General features: G+C 44.9%; 1 protein-coding gene across 1 annotated transcript in view; it reads right to left on the minus strand.

Annotated features, from left to right (window-relative positions):
- KLHL6 (kelch like family member 6) overlaps positions 1-18,209 on the minus strand; it is a 55,457-nt gene extending 37,248 nt beyond the window's left edge. The window contains exon 1 of the mRNA XM_007468927.1: positions 17,912-18,209. Coding sequence (XP_007468989.1) covers positions 17,912-18,204 — 293 coding nt within the window. The 5' untranslated portion in view covers positions 18,205-18,209. The remainder of the gene's footprint in view (positions 1-17,911) is intronic.
- Positions 18,210-19,385: the final 1,176 nt, after the last annotated feature.

Raw genomic sequence — 19,385 nt, forward strand, 5'->3', positions numbered from 1 at the left:
CCCTGCAACGGCAGGCGGACTCCCAACCACTGCGCCAACAGGGAAGCCCACCTTCTGGGTTTTGATGTGTGTGGGTGTGCGTGTGCACAAGCAGCGTGATTCCAGGAGCCTAGGGGAGGGTGGGAAGAACAGCTGCAGTGCTGGCTTTTGGAAGGTGGAGGGGCTGGGCTGTCTAGGCTCTGACGCTAACTCACCACGTGACTTTGTACAAGGGAGCAAACCTCAGTTTCCTCTTCTGTGGAATGATACAACAATGGTCCTGACCCCAGTGAGCTTCTGGGAAGAATAAGATAATTACCACTCACCAAGTGGCTGGAACAATACCCAGCACTCACTAAGGGAAAGCGTCTCAGACCAGGTCAGAGGAATCTCGGCAGGCTGTGGGAGATACTTGGAGCAGGCAGCCGACCGCACTCTGACTCACAAGCCGGGACCTGCCAGCATTGGGCTTGGTCCAGTCAGGTCCCTGCACGGCTGTGCACCACCCACTCAGCATAGAGTTAGGGCTAGGGCCGCTCACAAACTGCCTTAGAGACATTAGCATGGTGTGGGCACACAGTAGGAGCTCAATAAATGTTCATGGGAGAGAGAGGAAAGGAAGTGCTCCAAAGACTGTCCTTCCTCTGGGGCTTTTTTGGCCTGGTTTGGGTCCCAAAGTCCCAGCATTTCTCTGCTTTCCTCTGAGACTTTTTCACTGATTTTCTGCCACCTAAGTAAACTCTCCTGGGCCCCAGACACCGTGCTGAACACCAATAACATGAAACTAAGGAGAAAACTACATATTTCTCATAGACCAAACTCCTAGGCCTCCTGCTGCTCTCTAGGAGATCCATGGATACACTTTAGCAAAGTTGGGACCCCCTGGGCAAAATGGGCCATCCCTAGGTTTCCACTTTAATAACAGTAATTGCTCACATTTATGTGTATAGCCTTTGTAGGGCAAACAGCATCATCTCTTTTGATTATTATACCCATTTTATAGGTGATAGGCTGAGGTAAAAGTTAAGTGAATTGCCTAGGACCCTACAGGTTGTCGGCAATAGAATGGGGACCAGAACCTAGGACTTTGGGCTCTTAATCTGGAGCTCACCAGTGCACTAAAATCAAGAAAATCAGCAGTAATTCAAAGCCATTTTTAGGGGGTCAAACTAAGTGTCAGCACTGAGTGAACCAGACCACATTTTGCTCCCCAAGAGCACAGCTGGGTTAGTTATTAACAATTTCCCCCTTAGCTTTTACAGGAGGTAAATAAAATTTTTGTGTAATAACAATATTTTCTAGACAGACACTGACCAAGTCTCATGAGATTCTTGTAAAACAGAGGTGGCTATGAAGATCCTCTTTTTACAGTTAGAAATAATCTCAGAGTAGGGAATCAGTTGCCCAATACTTCAGCAGTGAGTCAGTGCCAATCCCGAAATAGAGCTCATCTCCCACAACAGCCATGAAGACAGCCATGGGCCCAATAGTCTCCTGGAATGAAGTCAGGCCACGGCCCCATCACTCTGCCTGGGCTTCGCTCCCCACCAAGCTCTGCCAACCTCACTCCCGACTTCATTCAGGTCTCTACTCAGACATCCCCTCCTCAGGGTGACCATCCCTGACGCTCAGTCTAAGACAGTCACTCTCTAACATCATCTCTTTTGTTTTTCTTCATAACCCTGTAACAACCTGAAATTACATTACACATCTATGGTTAGCAAGTTTAATAATTGTCTCCCCGCTAGAATGTGAGCTGAGTGAGGGCAGGGGTTGTGCCATGTTCAGTGCTATATCCCTGAGGCTAGAATAGTGCCTGGGACCTAGTAGAGACTCAGTAAATACCTGGAGAGAGAATAAATGAATGAATGAGCTTGTGCTTCTAGCCCTCGTATGTTTTGACAGGAATCTGCACCTCCAAGAATTAACAAACACTCTCTGAAGGATGAGGCTGAAGAGGCTGCCCATAGAGAACCGAGTCTAGGGCCTGGAGCTTAAAGAGGACACACCCACGCGAGAACTTTCCACTCACAAATTCAATGAGTTCTTGATGCTCCAACAGTTCCTAAATGTCGTCCACTCAGGATTTTTCAACAGCCCAGCTTCGCTATGGCCCACCCCCTCCCCAGGCCTCCACACCTGCCACTGAACTTCCTGCTTCCTGAACCTCTAACCCCAATCACAGTCCTATAAACAAATATTCACCTCCACCACCCCCACTCTCTCATTCTTAGACCAGCTCCACCCATGCTGACCCCTGCTCTGTTCATCTTCTAATCCCTTCGCCATCCCATTCATACCAGGAGCTAACTCTTCTGCATCAGTGAGGTATTCAGGGTCAGAAATAGCTCTAACACTGGTTGCAAACTGAGTTAAATTCTACTTAAGGTTATATGTCTATATGTATAAATTGGCTAAAAATATTTTTAAATTAGTAATCACGTGCTGCTCAATGAACATTATATTGTTAAGAAAGGATTATTGGATATAAACCCAATATGGCCAATCAAAGGGGTTTCCACTCCCACTCCAAAGGAAGCAGGGAGTCAGCAGATGCAAGGGTGACCTAGCAAGGGATGACATCACTATGGCCCCCCAGCCCCTCTAAGCTGAAGACACGAAACCTTCCACTTGCCATTTCCTAAACAAAGGATGTATGTAGGCATTTGGCTCAGCCAAGTTTCTGACCTCAAGCTGTTCTCTAAGCCCTACCATGTAGACCCTGTCCCAACCCATGAGTCCTGCCCACATCCTTGGCCTGCAGACGCTCCAACCTCAAGGACAGTGGGTCTCAAAGTATATTCCATGGATAGCTTGCATAAGAATTCCTGGGGTGTTTGCTAAGAATGCAGAATTCTGAACCTCACCCACCCTAGACCTACTGAATCAAAATCTCTGGCAGTGGGAATATGAACGTTATTTGGCTCACCCGGCCCCCGCCCATAATTGTTTTGCAAACCAAAGTTTAAGAACCAATGTCCTAGAGGGAGGTCACCTCACTTTCCAACCCAGCTCCCCTTGGCTCACCCTGAGAATGAGGAGATTGGACAAAGGTCCAGGTCGAGGAAATAACTGGCTGTGGTTCTGGGACAGACATGTCCTTGAAAGTCTTCCCTCCCTGTAGATTCTCATCTTCTGAGATCCAGCCCTCCTAGAATTCCATGAGGTCTAGGGATGGCCCCCAAATTGGAAGTGGGGATGGGGGTAGTACTCCTCTTCCACTTCCCAACCTGGTGGGGTTTTAGATGGAAGCAGGTCTTGTCCTGGCCTCTTAAGTCTTTCTCTAACTTAGCTGTTTATACAGAGCCCCTGCAGCTTATATTCAAGTAACACATTTCATTAGATCTAGTAGTTCTGAAACAGGATGTGGTGGCAAAACCATTAGTCACAAACAGTGCACAATTCCCTGTTCTTAATCTGCTGTGCACATGTAAATCTCACACACCTGGAGGGATGCCTTCAGAGGATTGGGAGATTCATGGGCATCTCTCTTTCCACTCCAGAGATGTGACTAACAGCACTTTGTTGTCTCTCTGGGGCCTGGAGTCAGCTCCCTGAATTCACAGCTGTTGGCTCAGTATTTGCTGCAAGCTGATAGATGAGCTGGAACCCCAGAGCTGCCCCCGCCTGACTCTAAACATCATCAGACCTCAAAAGAACTGCCTCTACTAAGCTCCTCGCCCAAGTTCACCATTCCTCAAGGATGCTGAACATGTACCCCTAGGGGACCAGAACGCCAGCCATGTTTCTATAGAATCAGAGTCCCTCTCAGCCCTACTGGACCATTGCTGAGGCCTCTGCATGCCATGGATGGCCTCAGCCCATCCAAATTTGTGACAGAAAGAAGGGCTCGTACTGACCTGCAAGGTCAGACAGGCTCAACATCAGTCACAGCAAATGCTTGTGGCCAGAATTCAGCAATGATTCAGCCACAAATATATAACGGGAAGTTCTTGTTTTGGCTACCCAACATCATTCCTAATCACTTTAGGAGAAGGAACCAGATTTTTCTTTGGGGAACGACCCCTTCTCCAATACCAGTCTGGTAGGATGTCTCCCAAGCCACAGTGATTGGGTCACAGATGGGCACAGGAAGAAGCCAGTCCAATTGAAACCAATTCCAGAACTTTCTCTGGAATTATTGGGAAAGAGAAGGTCTCTTCCCACTGCAGTTGCTGAGCTGAAAGAAATAAAAGTTCAGAGCTGCTGGAGACCTTCTTGCTTCCATGTGTGAAGAACCCCCTGACAGAGAGACCAACACAAAGGAGAGACAAGAGACAGACTGTGAAAGTGAGCCCTGATGACATTATATGAGCACAATGGTCCAACAAACCCTGAAACCAATACCACTGGACTTTTAAATCACGTGAGCAAATAAATTCTTTTTTTATATGCTTGAACCAATTGGGACTGAATATCTGCCATTTGCAATGCACAGTCCTGACCGACACAACTGGACAAGAGAAATCCTGAATAAAAACTGGGACCAAATGCTAAAGAAGACTAAATAAAAAGTGCCCAGAAAAAGAAACGTTAAAGTACTCTCAACATTGCTATACAAGGCTCTTCACAGTCTGATCTGTGCACCCACTTCCCCATCCCATGATGTATCAATAGCTAGCAGTTTCCAACATGTGCCTCTGTTTACATCAACACCTTTGGGCTGCAGACAGGACTCTCTATGTACACTCTATAGGGCCTATTTTTAATGTGTCTTTTCCCTCTATTAGATTCATGAGGATCTTAATGGCAAGGGTTGGATTTTATTTCTCTCTCACTTCTTATTTACTGGCCCATAGTAGGCACTCAATATTTGTTGCATGGATGGATGGATGAAAAGGAAGCTACACGTGCAGCTCAGTCCTATACTTGCTCCTGTAGGCCAAGTGGACTCCCCTTGTCTCCAAACCCACATTTCTCCTCTAACTGCCATGAGAATAAATAACAAGGACCTCCAAGACCAATTGATTGGAGCAAAGTACGTGTGTGAAGAACTAAATTTTCCGGTGATTTTCTAAATCAGAACCCCAAGCCCATGGAGTTTATCCTAAGCCTTCCTACCTGAGATTTTACATTACAAAAAATGGTGGTTGTTCTTCACTTTAATTTGCTTTTGCACATCTTCCACTTCCTTGCCCAAAGGTGAAACCTGGCTTCTGCTAACGAAACACCGCTTCCCTCACAACCCCCTTCAATGAGGTCTGCTCTAATTCTCACTTCCCTTAGTCTGGGAGTCAACATTTGTGCCTACTATCCACTGCCACATCCTGACTAGACTGTTGCCCTGGAGGCTCCTTGTCACTCTCTTTTTCCAAACATTTTCCATCTCAACAGCCCCCCATCAAGTACCCCACGTTGGTTTCCTTATGGCCTCCATGTCATTATCCAGAAATCAAGGATCAGCCTCTGCTTAGAGATTTTTCTGAGCGTTCCCTGGCTCTGACCACTTAAAAACATGCGAACTGGTCCCAATCCTCACTCCAAGGTATTCAAATGTTGAGGCTTCCCCAGTCCTAAAAGTTATCCCTACTGTGACAGGGCAAAGATGATAATAAATGTGTTCCAGACTTCTCCCACCACCAGCTGCCACAGAGGAATCCGGACTACCAGGCCTGTTCTTTGGGCTTTTATGATACAGAATCCAGAGGAAAGTGGGAGGGCGAAAGGAGATCTTCCAGCTGGGGATGGAGAGGAGTTTTGAAGCAAGAGGCAAAGGAGGAGTTACCTCAGGCTGGGCTACCCTCAGAGCTGCCCAGACGGGGCCAGAGTTGGGGCTGACATCCATCTGCACTCACCAAGTCCTGAGCCCTGATGTGGACAGCAACAGTCCCCAGGGAAAGAAGCACATAGTTCTAACTGGTCCACCCAGACAGAACTTTTTAAAATTCATACAAAGATATCCTAAAAGCCAGCAGTGATCAGAGATGTGGATAAGAGAGGGGAACAGATTTTAATAGCTGTGGTGTGTGTCTCCCACAAAGTGTTAACAACACACACACAAAAGTTCAGAGCTTGAGTTACTTTGAAATTACTTGTTCTGGGACTTCCCTGGTGGTCCAGTGGTAAAGAATCCGCCTTATAATGCAGGGGACATGGGTTTGATCCCTGGTGGGGAACTAAGGTCCCACATGCCTCGGGGCAACTAAGCCCGTGTGCCACAACTGCTGAGCCCATGCTCCTCAACTAGAGAGCCCACGTGCTCTGGAGCCCACGCCACAACTAGAGAGAGAAGAAACCCGCACACCACAACTAGAGAGAAGCCCACACACCACAGCTACTGAACTCGCATGCCTCAACTAGAGCCCAAGTGCCGCCAACAACAGAGCCCACATGCTCTAGAGCCCGTGCACCACAAGAGAGAGAAAACCCGCACACTGCAACTAGAGAGAAGCCCATGCGTCACAACAAAGAGCCCACCCGCCGCAACGAAAGATCAGCATGCCTCAACGAAGATCCCGCATGCCGCAACTGAGACCCGCTGCAGCCAAAAAAATAAAGAAAATAAATAAATCAATAATAAACAAATCTTTAAAAAAGAAAGAAAGAAATTACTTGTTCTGTTTCCGGGTTTGGCTCTACAGTGGGGTGGCACGGGTGGGTGGAGGACTGATAAAATTACACTACCTTCTCTCTCTCTTTCCAGTCTTGAAGCTCAGAGAAGTATGGTTTGCCTTCCAGCTTAGTTTGTCTTCCAGTCCCCCAGCCCTGCTTTCTTCCTCCCCTTCTCACCAGCCAGTGCTGCCCCCCTCCTTTCTGTCCGGCTCTCTGTTGTCTGGCTGCCTTGAGGGCCCTTAGAGAGAACTCAGAATGTCACTTGAGACTGTCTCCCCATCCCCACTGCCTCAGCCTTAATTCCGACCTCATTTCCTCTACCTGTAATTTCTGTAACCACCTGAGGGTCTTCCTAGATTATCAGGGCCTCCACATCACCGCCCAAAGGGTTAACAGAGAGGTTGGACCACTCTCCTCATTAAAAACTCTTCCCCGTCTTCCCACTTCCTATAAGGTACATTTCACACTCTCCATCCTAACCCAACAAATTTTTCATGCTACCCTACCCTGCCCATCTCTCTTGGCCTTCTTGGTCCACACATATTCTTTACTCCAACTTTAACCTTCTACCTGTGGTCCCTGTCCTTACGCTGCATGATACTTTCCCAGATGTGGCTTTTTTTGGCCTGGAACACTGCTCCCTTTCTCCCCTTTTCTTGGTCCCCTTGGCCCAATGTCTACTCATCATTTAAAACTCTGCTCAGATATCACCTCCTCCAGGAAGCCTTCGCTGACTGCTTTTCCTCCAGTCTGACTTTGTCACTGGCAAAGCCCACTGGGGTCCCCAGGGAAAAATAAGATGGAATCTAGCTGATAAGATAAGGTCTAACGTCTTCTTTTGTGCTTAGTTTGCCTGTAGGGGGTCGTGTGCAGAGGCCTTGCACCTAACTCGTTTGATTAGAGTTCCCTGGGCAGAAGCACCGGGCTGGACACCTCAGCTCCCAGACTGTGAGCAGAAGCACTATGCTCAACACCGCAATTCAAGAGGGCAGTGGGCCGTGTGCAGAGATGCTGTGCCCTGCACTGCAGTTCGGAGTGTGGGCAGCGCACCTGCGCCAGCCCAGTGAGAACTCAGTACCCTCCCCTCCGAGGAGAGCCTTATAAAAGCAGCCCCACCCACGGCCTCTCGGGATAGTGTGTGCTCTAGAGTGACAGCTGGCACTTCTCCATTCTCTGATCAAAGAAGAAACCTTTCCTTTGCTTCAGAACCAAACTCGGTCTCATTCTATGGGCACAAGCGACACCAGGCAGGAGGACCCTTATTGGGGCACGACTCTACAGGGTCAGTAACAATTTCATGCCCCTTCCATAAGCAGAGCTCTACCATATCCCTTATTACCCAGTACTGAAACACTGATTTATCTGTCTCTCTCTTCCAACTTATTGTGATTTCGAAGTCAAGCAAGAACTATAACTCATTCATCTTTGTACACTCAGTGCCTGGCCTTGATAAATTTGTGCCAGTTGAATGAATACATGAATGGGTAAGTGGGCGGAATTTCACTAAACCCACTCAACACCATAGTACTGAAAGCTTAATATTTTGTGCCCCCAACCCCCAGATATTTGCACCTTAAGAGGGGTTATATGATCCGGTGTTCCTCAGTTAAAGGCCTACAGATCACTAGTGGTACACAAAGAAGTGCGGGAGGAGTGCAGCTTTTCACAGCAATTACTAAGAATTCTCCCCCGCTCCTTCTTTGGGGCCATCTGTAAAATAGACAACGTCTGCCAAACCAACCTGCTATCCTGAGCTTTAAGGATACTGCCAGTCATTTGAGAACTTTCCTGAATTTCCTGATCTCCATTCTCTTTGTCCTGTTTCTTTTGTGTGCTGTGTCCACCAACCTCACCTTCCTGGAATTATTCACCAGGCATCTGCTCCTCCCCTAATTCCCCCAACACCAGCCCCCTGCAAGCCTGAGCTTGCTCTACATGATGTGATCTCTTGAATGCCAGTCAGCTCTTACTTGATCCTAGACCTCGATCATTATATGCAAAGCTGCTGATCGTTCATTTTTATAGATCCCTGAGTGTCTCCTCAGAAAAAGCTATGATGCAACTTTTGGTTTGATTGTGTGGTTTTTGTTGGGTTTTTTTTTTTTTTTTTTTTGGCTGCATGGCATGTGGGATCTTAGCTCCCCAACAAGGATGGAACCCGTACCCCTGCAGTGGAAGCAAGGAGTCTTAACCACTGGACCGCCAGGGAAGTCCCTGATTGTGTTTTAAAATCATAACAGTGTCAGCACTCCTGCAATTATTGTGGCCTTGAAGCTTTCCATAAAAGTTACATGTACTAAAAGAATAAAAGAATCCTTACAGCTGGCAGAGGACATATAGGTTGGCTAAATGATATTCTTTCATAGCAATGGGGATTTATCTTTATACAGAAATGGCTTCTCCAAAAGAACTTGAGACGGCTTATACTAAAGCAGCAGAGGTATTATAAAATAAAACAGTAACAGTACAAAGAAGATAAGAACTAAGGAATTAAAGTAGGAGGAGAATATATCACGGAAACCTAGGCTAAGGAAAGCTAATGCACTGAGCTTCCTGACAGCCAAAGCAAATACAGAAGTATAATAAGTTGGCTAATTAAAAAGTAAGCCAGGATCTGTTATCCGTCTTTAATGGAAATTTATTTTTCCTTTTGTCCAGTACCCCTCCTCCTCTTTCTGGAAAATGCTCTTCTCCCCACCCAGGTCCCACTCAAACTATGTGGTTCAAGTAGGAGCTCTCACCTTTTTATAGACATCTCTCTTTCTCTCTGTGTCACACACACACATACACACACACTCACCTCTTCGTCCAACAGTAGACTCCTGAGCTAAGTTGGGCTGACCACTGTGCCCCATGTTCCTGACAGTGATTGGTCTAGGACTGGGTAATTGAATGGAGCTGAGCCAATCAGTCTTTCCTGGGGACTTTCAAACTGAAGCTAGCCTCTCAGTTTCTCCCTAGAACAAAAGCTGGGAGAACTGAGTCTCAGAGCTGCCAACAGGCAAATTCCCCATCATGAGGCAGAAGTGCACCTGAGTAATCCTACCCGAGAGAGAAGCCAAATGGATGGGAAGAAATCTCCCTGACTGCATTCAAGGACTTTGTTCCTTTTCCTCCTGGGCCCTGCTACATTCCGGCCCTTCCTATGCTTTGGTTATGTGGCCAAATACCTTCCTCTTTTGCCTAAGCTGGTTTGACTTTGAGTTCCTATCCCTTGCAACCAAGAGAATGCTGACTAATACAGGAACATTGAGTAATGAGACGGATGGTGAAGTCCAAGGAGGTTTTACCAAAAACACAGATGTTCTGCATCTGACCATCTCTTCTCAGGGACTGTTTGGCATTTACTATATTAGAATTTAGTTCTGTAAAGGCATTTTCATAAAGAGACTGTTACATATCCATGTACTTGATGCAGGGATAAAGCTCAGAACTTAAGATGTAAATGATGAAAGTACTTCTCTGTTGTGTTTTAGTTGAATGCTGCACGGAACATTATTCAAAACTGGAGAAGAGAGATATGGGAACATATGTATATGTATAACTGATTCACTTTGTTATAAAGCAGAAACTAACACACCATTGTACAGCAATTATACTCCAATAAAGATGTAAAAAAAAAAATAAACTGGAGAAGAATATTTTTTTCTGTTCTTGATTGAAAGAAGATCCACATGCTCTAGACACCAGGGTGGAGATGATAGAGCTTACATTTTATTGAAAATTCAAAGGACCTGATTGCACTTCTGCCCTAAGGCAGCAACCTCTGCCCAGCATCTTCCAATCCTAAGAAAGGTCTGCAGGAGTCACTTTGTAGGCATAGCACATCTGTGTCCAGATGGTCACATGAGTGACCTATTGAATCCACAACATTCTGAAGCATTTGGATGTTCTCACTGCTCCTTCTAATTTTTCCTATGGTGACCACACTTTATCACCCTTCCCTTTTCTAAAGTTGTGCAACGGCCTCCCAACTCTGAGGACTTCCTGCTCTGACCAGGATGCCACTTAGTGACAGAACCTGCAGGAGGAATATCAAGTTTTTATTCATGTCAAACATTTACAGGGTGTCTGCTGAATGCCAGCTACTGCAGTGGTAGCTCACACTTTCAGCCTGATTCTAGTCCATATATGATGGATGATGCCATATACTCTCCCAGGTATGCCCAGGGCTACCCACAATTTGGAGGGAGAGGAGGAAGGAAAGTGCAAGTAATTGTCCTCTTGTCTTCTAGGATCTCAGAATCCTTATCTCTGATGCATATGTGACAAGAGCAGTGGAATTCCCTAATACTTGTTTATCTCATATTACTTTAAGCCCTATTCTGCCTCTGATGCAGGCCTGTCACATAGTTGCTGCATATAATGGACCCTTGGCAATTTTTGGTTGCCCAGCATCTGAAACCCTCCTGAGGTGTGGCAAGTCTCCCTCTGAATGAGATGTATTTTGTGGCAGAAGCCACTTCCCTATCTAGAAGCTGCAAAGTCCGATGCTCACTTTCCAGCCTGTCACAGTTAATACCCTAACATGTGTAACTCAGACTTGACCAATCAGCTAAACCAACACCAGGCTATGAACTGGGAGCTGGTGGTGCAGAGGCAGGAACAGAGGAAAACCTGTTCTGGTAGAGGCAGCAGAAGCAGCAGCAGCCTCCAGTTTCCCGAGACTGCAGTGGCAGCAGTGCCAGGGGCCACAGACGTGCTAGCATTGGCCTCCAAGGTCCTGCCTGGCCTCCCTTGCTCCTGTCTGTTTGCTGAGTTTGGTACTCCAGACTTCTGGAGGATTCTGTGAGTTACCCACCTACATGCCCTTCTCAAAAGAGCCAACTGATTTCTATTCCTTGGAACTAAGAAATATGACTTATTACCATGCATAAAATGTTTAGGCAAATAAATTTATGAGTGAATCTGTTTTATTATGTGTATTTCACAATAACTCACCAGGATAGGTAGACACAAATCATTAGCCTCACTGTATTGTTTTTTGTTTGTTTGTTTTGGTTTTTTTATAAATTTATTTAATTATTTACTTACTTATTTTTGGCTCTGTTGGGTCTTCGTTGCTGCGCGCGGGCTCTCTCTAGTTGTGGCAAGCAGGGGCTACTCTTTGTTGCGGTTGTTACGGAGCTCGGGTTCTAGGTGTGCGGGCTCAGTAGTTGTGGCGCATGGGCTTAGTTGCTCCGCGGCATGTGGGATCTTCCCGGACCAGGGCTCGAACCCATGTCCCCTGCCTTGGCAGGTGGATTCTTAACCACTGCGCCACCAGGGAAGTCCAGCCTCATTGTATTGTTGATAATGGTGCTGAGCCTCAGAGGAGCCAAAGGATTCCTCCAACATTTGCACAGCTAAGAAGGGGCAGGGTCTGGACTCAAATTCCAGTGACAGAACTTTAAGATAGTGTTCTTTCCACTATGTCAACAGTTATTGTTTCCAGCCCCAATGATGTCCCACAGGTTCTTGAGGTCCTATACTTTGAAAGCATACTGTCTCTTCACCTTACACCCTGACCTGCCTCCTGATTTCTCACCTAGCCCTTTGACCCAGGCCAGTACCCTAAGGCATGCTGGGTCTTTGCTACCAGCATCTGTCAGCTCAGCCCCCAGACACAAACTGGGTGAGTGTTCCTACTATATCCTGCCTGTGCGTGTGTATGCAAGCACACAGAGGCAATAATTTTTACATCTTCTCCTCATTTTCAGCTTATGTAGACCACACTAGTGCATGGCAGGGAAGGGGAGTTAATGGTCTTGCACAGGAAATGTCCTAACAGCCATATTTCTGCCCAGTGGAGAGGTCTGTTTTCAGTTTGGATCCCAGTAGGGAAACCGTTCTTCCTAGCAAAGTGAATTCTCTGGAGGGTGAAATGGAGACAATGCTATCTACTTGTCGTTATTAATTGCCAACATTGTGAAGATTAAATGAAATGAAAAAGAATCCAACAATGTTCCTGGCATGCAATGAATGCTTAAAAAAATGTTAGCCTTTCCACATTCCAAGCTGTGAAAAGTACTTAATACAAGGTGTTTAGTACTACATACTTTATAAAAACAAAATTTTGGAAGCAACCTATATTCACGACGAATGATTTTCATATTATGCTTCTGTTAAAAATGGTAGCTATATAAATAAATAAATAGTAGTTATGAAAACTATGGAGCACTATGGGGGAAAGGTTATCAGAAAAAACGGTGCAAAGCTAGATGCAAATTATACATAAACTATGTTTACAAGTATATTCAAATATGCAGATGAAAAAAGGTAGAAGAACAACACCAAAATGAAAATTAACTTTATCAGAAAGTTCCATAATCCCTTACCCTAAAATCTTGCAGCTGGATGTGCTTTGGCATTCAGAATTGTTTGGCTATTACCATATCATGAATACTACATAGTACCTCCAGCACTCCTTAATTGAACACATTAGCACCTCAGCAGTGAATATATGCATAGTTGTCCTAAGTGAAATAACAAAGACTCTAAGTAGCCTCCTCTCGGTTCAGAAGAGGAGATGAGTGGGGTTCCAGTTGGATTTGGCCATCTAATAAACTATGAAAAACTTTTCTGTTTTCAGCACTTTGGGGATTTTGAAACTGCAGATAAGAGATTATAGACCTATAGTACTCAAATATTAACCACCATATTGGTTCTGCCAAAAGGACAATATTAAAGTGTAAAATACAGAACCCAGTGCCAATCAATGCCAAGTACAATCATCAGTCCATTTGAGTTCATCAGCAGTACCCACTGTGGCAGTAGCAATCCTCAATGTTTTTGCCATTAGCCAGATTTTCAATCCAGACCCAGATGGCTGTAACTCATCCTTGTTTATTCTATCACCTGCACTTACTGGCTCCTTTCTAGATATCTTACGTCGTTATGGAGAAAATGCAAAGGATTACATATAAACAGAAATTATGAGTAGCCTCTTGCCCCCCTTTCTGTCATCCACTAATTGGTTAATATAGAATAATTATTCATAGGTTGTGCCCACAATACCCTTCCCACTCCTGGCCTTGTGCTTGATTTTTGTAGCTAGTGGTTAAAGTCCCCGTATCATAGCTTCAGGGAACCAGACCCAGAGACTGAGGTACTGAGGTGCAAGGCAGGGGCCAAGGAACAGCAACAAAGGAGCTTGCTGTTGACAGCGTCAGCCTGGAAGCTTATATATTCATGTAGGAAGAGCCAGTCATCACGTAGGACTGAGTAGCCTGGTGACCCCTCCCTACATCAGCACTACCCCCCTCCCTCTGCCAACCCTGGGAATCACAGCATGGTTGCTCTCATGGGTCAACATCAGAATTTGCCATATTCTGCAGTGAGTTGCTCCCCTGCAAATGGACAGGACAACTGGCTTAAATGGAGATCATTTGGGAAGTGCGGCCCTGTATGCAGGATGCACAAGCCCTTCTAATGACTTTGATCTGGGGACCTGTCCAGAGACAAAACACAAATGGCAGCTTTGGAGCAATCTTATAAAAGACACTAGTAATCTTATACACTTTTAAAAAATATTATTATAAATGTTAAATCTGTGCTTCCCTCGATTTTTCTAAGCTTTATTCCCCCTCACCCTTTTCTCAGCCTCAACTCTACGTGTTTTCCCAGACTCCTCATTCCATTGCAGACTTTTAAATAGGCCCCCAAAGGGAACTACACTGTCTGAGTTACTAATATAGTTCCTATTTACAGCCACCGTGGTTACATATGCAGCTAGACAACAGCTGGGCAGCAGGTTCAGAGAAGCTGTATAGGGTAATGGAAGTGATAAGATAAAGAAGTGGTAGATCCTCTGATGCATTTGGACTACATGAAAGATCACTGTGGAGAGGCTGTGAGCAAAAGATAACCCAAAAACTAAGCAAATGGAAAAAAGAGTGAGTTATTAACTTCAGGAAAGACAAGAAGGTTTACAAGAAAGAAAATGTAATCATAAAACACAATTTGGCTCAACAGGAAACAATGTTTTCATAGATATAATGTAAACTCTTAATCCAAATGTATCAAAAATGTGATAACATTATATTGAGAGATGATAGGGAAGGGAAGGGAGTTAGGTATAAGTGCTAAATCCTTATCAGACCTACTAGAAAATTAATAAATGATGTCTAACCCTGAGAAATGAAGAAAGAGCAGTATAAGAGTATTTTGTAGAAATATAAATATAATACCAGAAGAAACAGAAACAGCTAGATTTTGAAAATGGTGGGCTCTAGTGACCAAGACTGAAGGGTGGAGGAAGTGAAGAGGAATTTTTGGTTTTCATTATAAGCCTTTAAATACTATTTGACTCTTTGTTAACTATTTGCACATAGTACTTTGATAAAAATTAATTTTGATTGAAAAAGAAATGAGGGCTTCCCTGGTGGCGCAGTGGTTGAGAGTCTGCCTGCCTGCCGGTGCAGGGGAAATGGGTTCGTGCCCCGGTCCGGGAAGATCCCACATGCCGCGGAGCGGCTGGGCCCGTGAGCCATGGCCGCTGAGCCTGCGCGTCCGGAGCCTGTGCTCCGCAACGGGAGAGGCCACAGCAGTGAGAGGCCCGCGTACAGCAAAAAAAAAAAAAAAAGATATAAATGAAAGTTTGAAAGGCTATAAAATGAGAGTTCATAGAAATAGAACTGCAGATGACCCTTAAACATATGAAAAGATGTTTGACCTTATAAAAAATAAGAGAAATACAAATTAAAACTAACCTGAGATACTGTTTCTCATCTATCAGATTGGGAAAAACCCCAAAATTAGATGCCATCCTCTTTTGGCAAGACCATGGGGATTGCAAAATTATTGAACCCCTATTAAGAAGAATCTGGCAATATCCATTAAAACAGCAGATACATTTCTCTTTGACGCAGCATTTCTTCTAGAAATGCACCCCCAGACATTCCTGAATGCATATGAAATGACGTATAAGATTATTTATTATAACATTGTTTATAATAGCAAAAAATTTGAAACAATCCAAATGTCTATCAATAGAGGATTGGTTAAATAAACTACGGTCCAATCACTTAGTGGAAAATATTTATGTTCTCAATGAATAAAGAAAAAAAACCCTACATAATTTTACAACCAGCTTCAGGCCTTCCAGAGCACAGAGGGCTATGTCAGAAGCTTCTCAGACAGAGCAGACTCTCTGCCCTTTCAAAGTCTGAGCATAAGAGGAACTTGGCTACCAACCCTTTTCAAAATCTTAGAAACAAAGCAAGACAGGCGGTGAGGCAATGTCAGACTTAATGTCAGTCCTAGGTCCAAATCCCACTTGGGCACTGCGTTAACTGAGACACTCCAAGTTTTGGTTCCTCATCTGGAAATGGGGAGACAACTCCCCACCTCAGAGGGGTTGTCATGAGGATTAAGTGGGACAGTGTATGTGACACAGGTGGCACAGGGACTGGCCCACAATGTGTTCAACAACAGAAGTTATTTTTAATAGTGGTACCAGAAAAATGGATCCTGTCTCCAGGACTGTGGTCATTATAGGAGGACAGTCACCTTGGAAATACCAAAATAAGAATCAAAAGAGAATGGAAGGAATTTCCCTTCATAACCACGCAATTTGGGAAGAGACTCTTCATCCACAGGCAGATACGTGCACCGCACGGCCACCTCCAACTTCTTGTTGCCCATTGCTGCCTCTGGGGCTGGCACACACTTTCCCTAAGCACCCTACATCAGCAGGGTTGGAATGACCTGGGCCAAAACACCTTCTATTTAGACTGAGAAACCCCAGGACTGGAGAAAGCACTGATGTACTAAAGAGCACACAGCCAGCGGTCCTGTTTCATAGCCAGGTCAAGCAGCTAATGAAATTGCTAATCGGGTATATATTTTATAATAGCAGTTTTCTAGTGACCCAAAACAAAAAGTTTAAACCTGAAACTGAGTGCTCAGCACATCAGCTAAGTTGACTCTCATTCATTTCTGAAAGGGGTTGTGATCAGTGTGAAATCATATGATCAATATTGGTAGAGTGAATAATGTGTTTATCTATGTGAACCCAGTGTTATGGCTGTGCCTACACTTTAGCTTTTATATACTTCTTGTGGAATAAAGCCTCCAATCTAGGGGCAGTTTGTATTGCAATAAAAAGAAAAATTTCTAGAATGTGCCCAATCCTTGCTCCAGCAATGACTAGATATGTAATGTTGGGTTTTCATTTCCTCATCTGTAAAAGGGCATATCAGCCACCTTCATCATGCTGTTGCAAAAATAAAATCAGATAACTGTCTGTCTGGCATATAGCAGGCCCTGCTTCCTACAAACCCATATATCCTCTTGCCTCGTATACATATGGTACCTAATCAGTCCCACAACAATCTGTCAACCTCGCTTTTTGAATTCCAAAGATTTTTCCCTAAGCATATCAAAAAATGAAAAAATAAAATACCTTCCGTGATATTTACATAGGTAAATAGTTTTTAATTTCCTCAGCCAGAACAAAGAGTTAAGAAAAATCTTATTAAGAAGAATTACAAGAGTATTTCTTTTTCAAGTTCTCCAAGTACCTTTTGCTTCCACATTTCCCTTGGGGACTGGTTCCCACCATGTCTACATCGATCTGGAGAACTCTGGATCCAGTGGAATTCACTGGGTTCCTGATTCTCCCACATTCCTACCCCCAAGCTTTTGCCCGATACACAGCTCTTAGCTGAACTAAGCAGAATGAGGCGAAGAATTTCAACAGAGATATATTGAGCATCTACGAGATGCTAGGCACTATGTGAGACTCTTTTCCCTCTCATATTTAATTATCACAATAATCCTAAGAGGTAAGCATTATTGTCCCCATCTTACAGATGACAAAACAGAAACTCAGAGCATTAAGTGATTTGCCTCAAGTCACAGGCTCAGGAAGGGGCAGAGTGGGATGGAACCCAGATCCCTTGAATTTGTTGTAACTAGTGGCCTCTCACTTCTAAAGCACCTTTGTAACTGCTTTCCCTTCCTACCCATTCACTGCACTTAAACAGAAGCCCCTAATTTTCAGCAGATCACTGGATAACTTTGAGTGGCCCCGTTGTTTTCTCTACATATATTGGTGAACAAAGACAGCATTATGTTTCCAACACACTAGTCGGCTGGTGGGGGGAAAATCCCCGTAACTTTGGTAATTTTCCACCCTCTGGAACAAAGACATATACACATTAAGGTTCACCATAATGTATAAACATTACCCTTAAATGATGCAAGCTCTCTTAATATGACTTAAATTCTAAACTTTAAAGTTTAATAGTTTCCTTTTTTGGATCTTGAATGACACACAAACAGAAATAAATATACAAATCGTAAACGCAACAGCCAACTAGTTACACTGGGCTCTCACATCAATACAGATTTCCCTGATGATCTGAACCCAATTTGACTCTGGTCTAGGCATGCTGACCTGAAATAGTTGCTGGCCGCGGCAAGCACCACGCGGTGGCAGGAGAATTCCTGAATGTCCACACACAAGATGACGTCTGTCAGAGCGTTTTCCACTCGGAGGGTCTCCAGGCCATTCTGCAGAATTAAGGAGAGTCCAGTGTCGTCAAATTTTACCTTATCCCCATTTAAGATTTCTACCAGGTCTCCCCTTTTCTGGGAGGGCTCATCTGTAGAAGGTGCCAGGGGCCCTTCCAAACTCTTCTCTACCACGTTGTCCATGGTCCAGGTGCCCCTCTGTCCTGCCATCAACATCCAGACTGAAGAAGTGCCCAAGTTTCAGGCAGGTCACATTGCAGAAGCTGAGCGGATTTCCTGTGCAGGGCCCTCCACTTATCACCAGCTGTCACACACACATAACAGGAAGTCTTGCACTTTCTCATCCTGTTACTACAAATGCCAGTAACTTCTATTCTTCTTCTTTCTGTAATCATCACAAGCTTAGAAATTGCTTAGAAGGCTGTGTAGGAAGGGGCTCCAGTGAAAAGGAGTGGCTTCTCAGAGTCTGCTATTAGTGCTGTGTGGCTATTTCAGTCCACCTCCCCACCCCCCGCCCCTCACATCTGTGAGCAGGAAGCCTCTGGTTCTGGTTATTACATTCATACTTCTGGTGCTTCTGTGTCCCAAGGTGTCAATGATGGGATGGGCAGGGGACATTCCAAACCCTCCTCCTCCTTCCTCCCAGGAGTCTGAGACCCCATGATGTGCCCCAGACCAGTCCCTTGGGAACCTTGGAAAACCCACTTAGCTTTGGCATTCTCATTTCTATCAGCTCTGCATGTCTTCTGTCTTTGTCTTCCTCTCTGCTCAGGGGAAAACAATGTCATGGCAAATATTAATGTTCCTTTTCCCCTCAGAATGTCTATTGTTTTAGATATGCCTCTGGGGACAGAGAAGAAATGGTCTCCAGAAACTCCACCCCCAGCCTCTTTTCTCTTAGAAGACCAGTCAGGGTAGATCAACACCAGATGGTCCTAGGAAGTCTCAAATTGGCCTGACCTCACCCAGCATCTATTGGTCATGCATCTAGTAGTGGATCATGAAGTATTTTCATTGCCTCTGCAGGTGTCCGTTAAATAGAAATAACTATCTTTTATTAAACTCCTGCTATATCCTAGGAAATGTATAGGAGTTAAGGTATTTTAAGCTTATAACAACCCAGTGGCACTAATATGACTTTCCTCATTTTATAGCTAAGGAAACTGAGTGGCAGGGCCCAGTTCTTGCCTCTAAAGCCCCTGTTTCTTCCACCACGACCAGGCTACCAGAGCTGTAATATCGTGTTGGCCCTGGTTCCTTGTCTCCCACAGAGAGAACTGCTGGGCTTGCCCACTACGGCTGCCCCAGTGGCCGGCGCCTCACCAAAGCGGCTTCTGCTGTCTTCTCCTGCTCTCATTCCCCTTCTAGCAGTGGGGAGCACTACCAGTCCTCCTGAT

Source organism: Lipotes vexillifer, unplaced genomic scaffold (genome assembly GCF_000442215.2).
Source record: "Lipotes vexillifer unplaced genomic scaffold, Lipotes_vexillifer_v1.1 scaffold263, whole genome shotgun sequence".
NCBI lineage: Eukaryota > Metazoa > Chordata > Mammalia > Artiodactyla > Lipotidae > Lipotes > Lipotes vexillifer.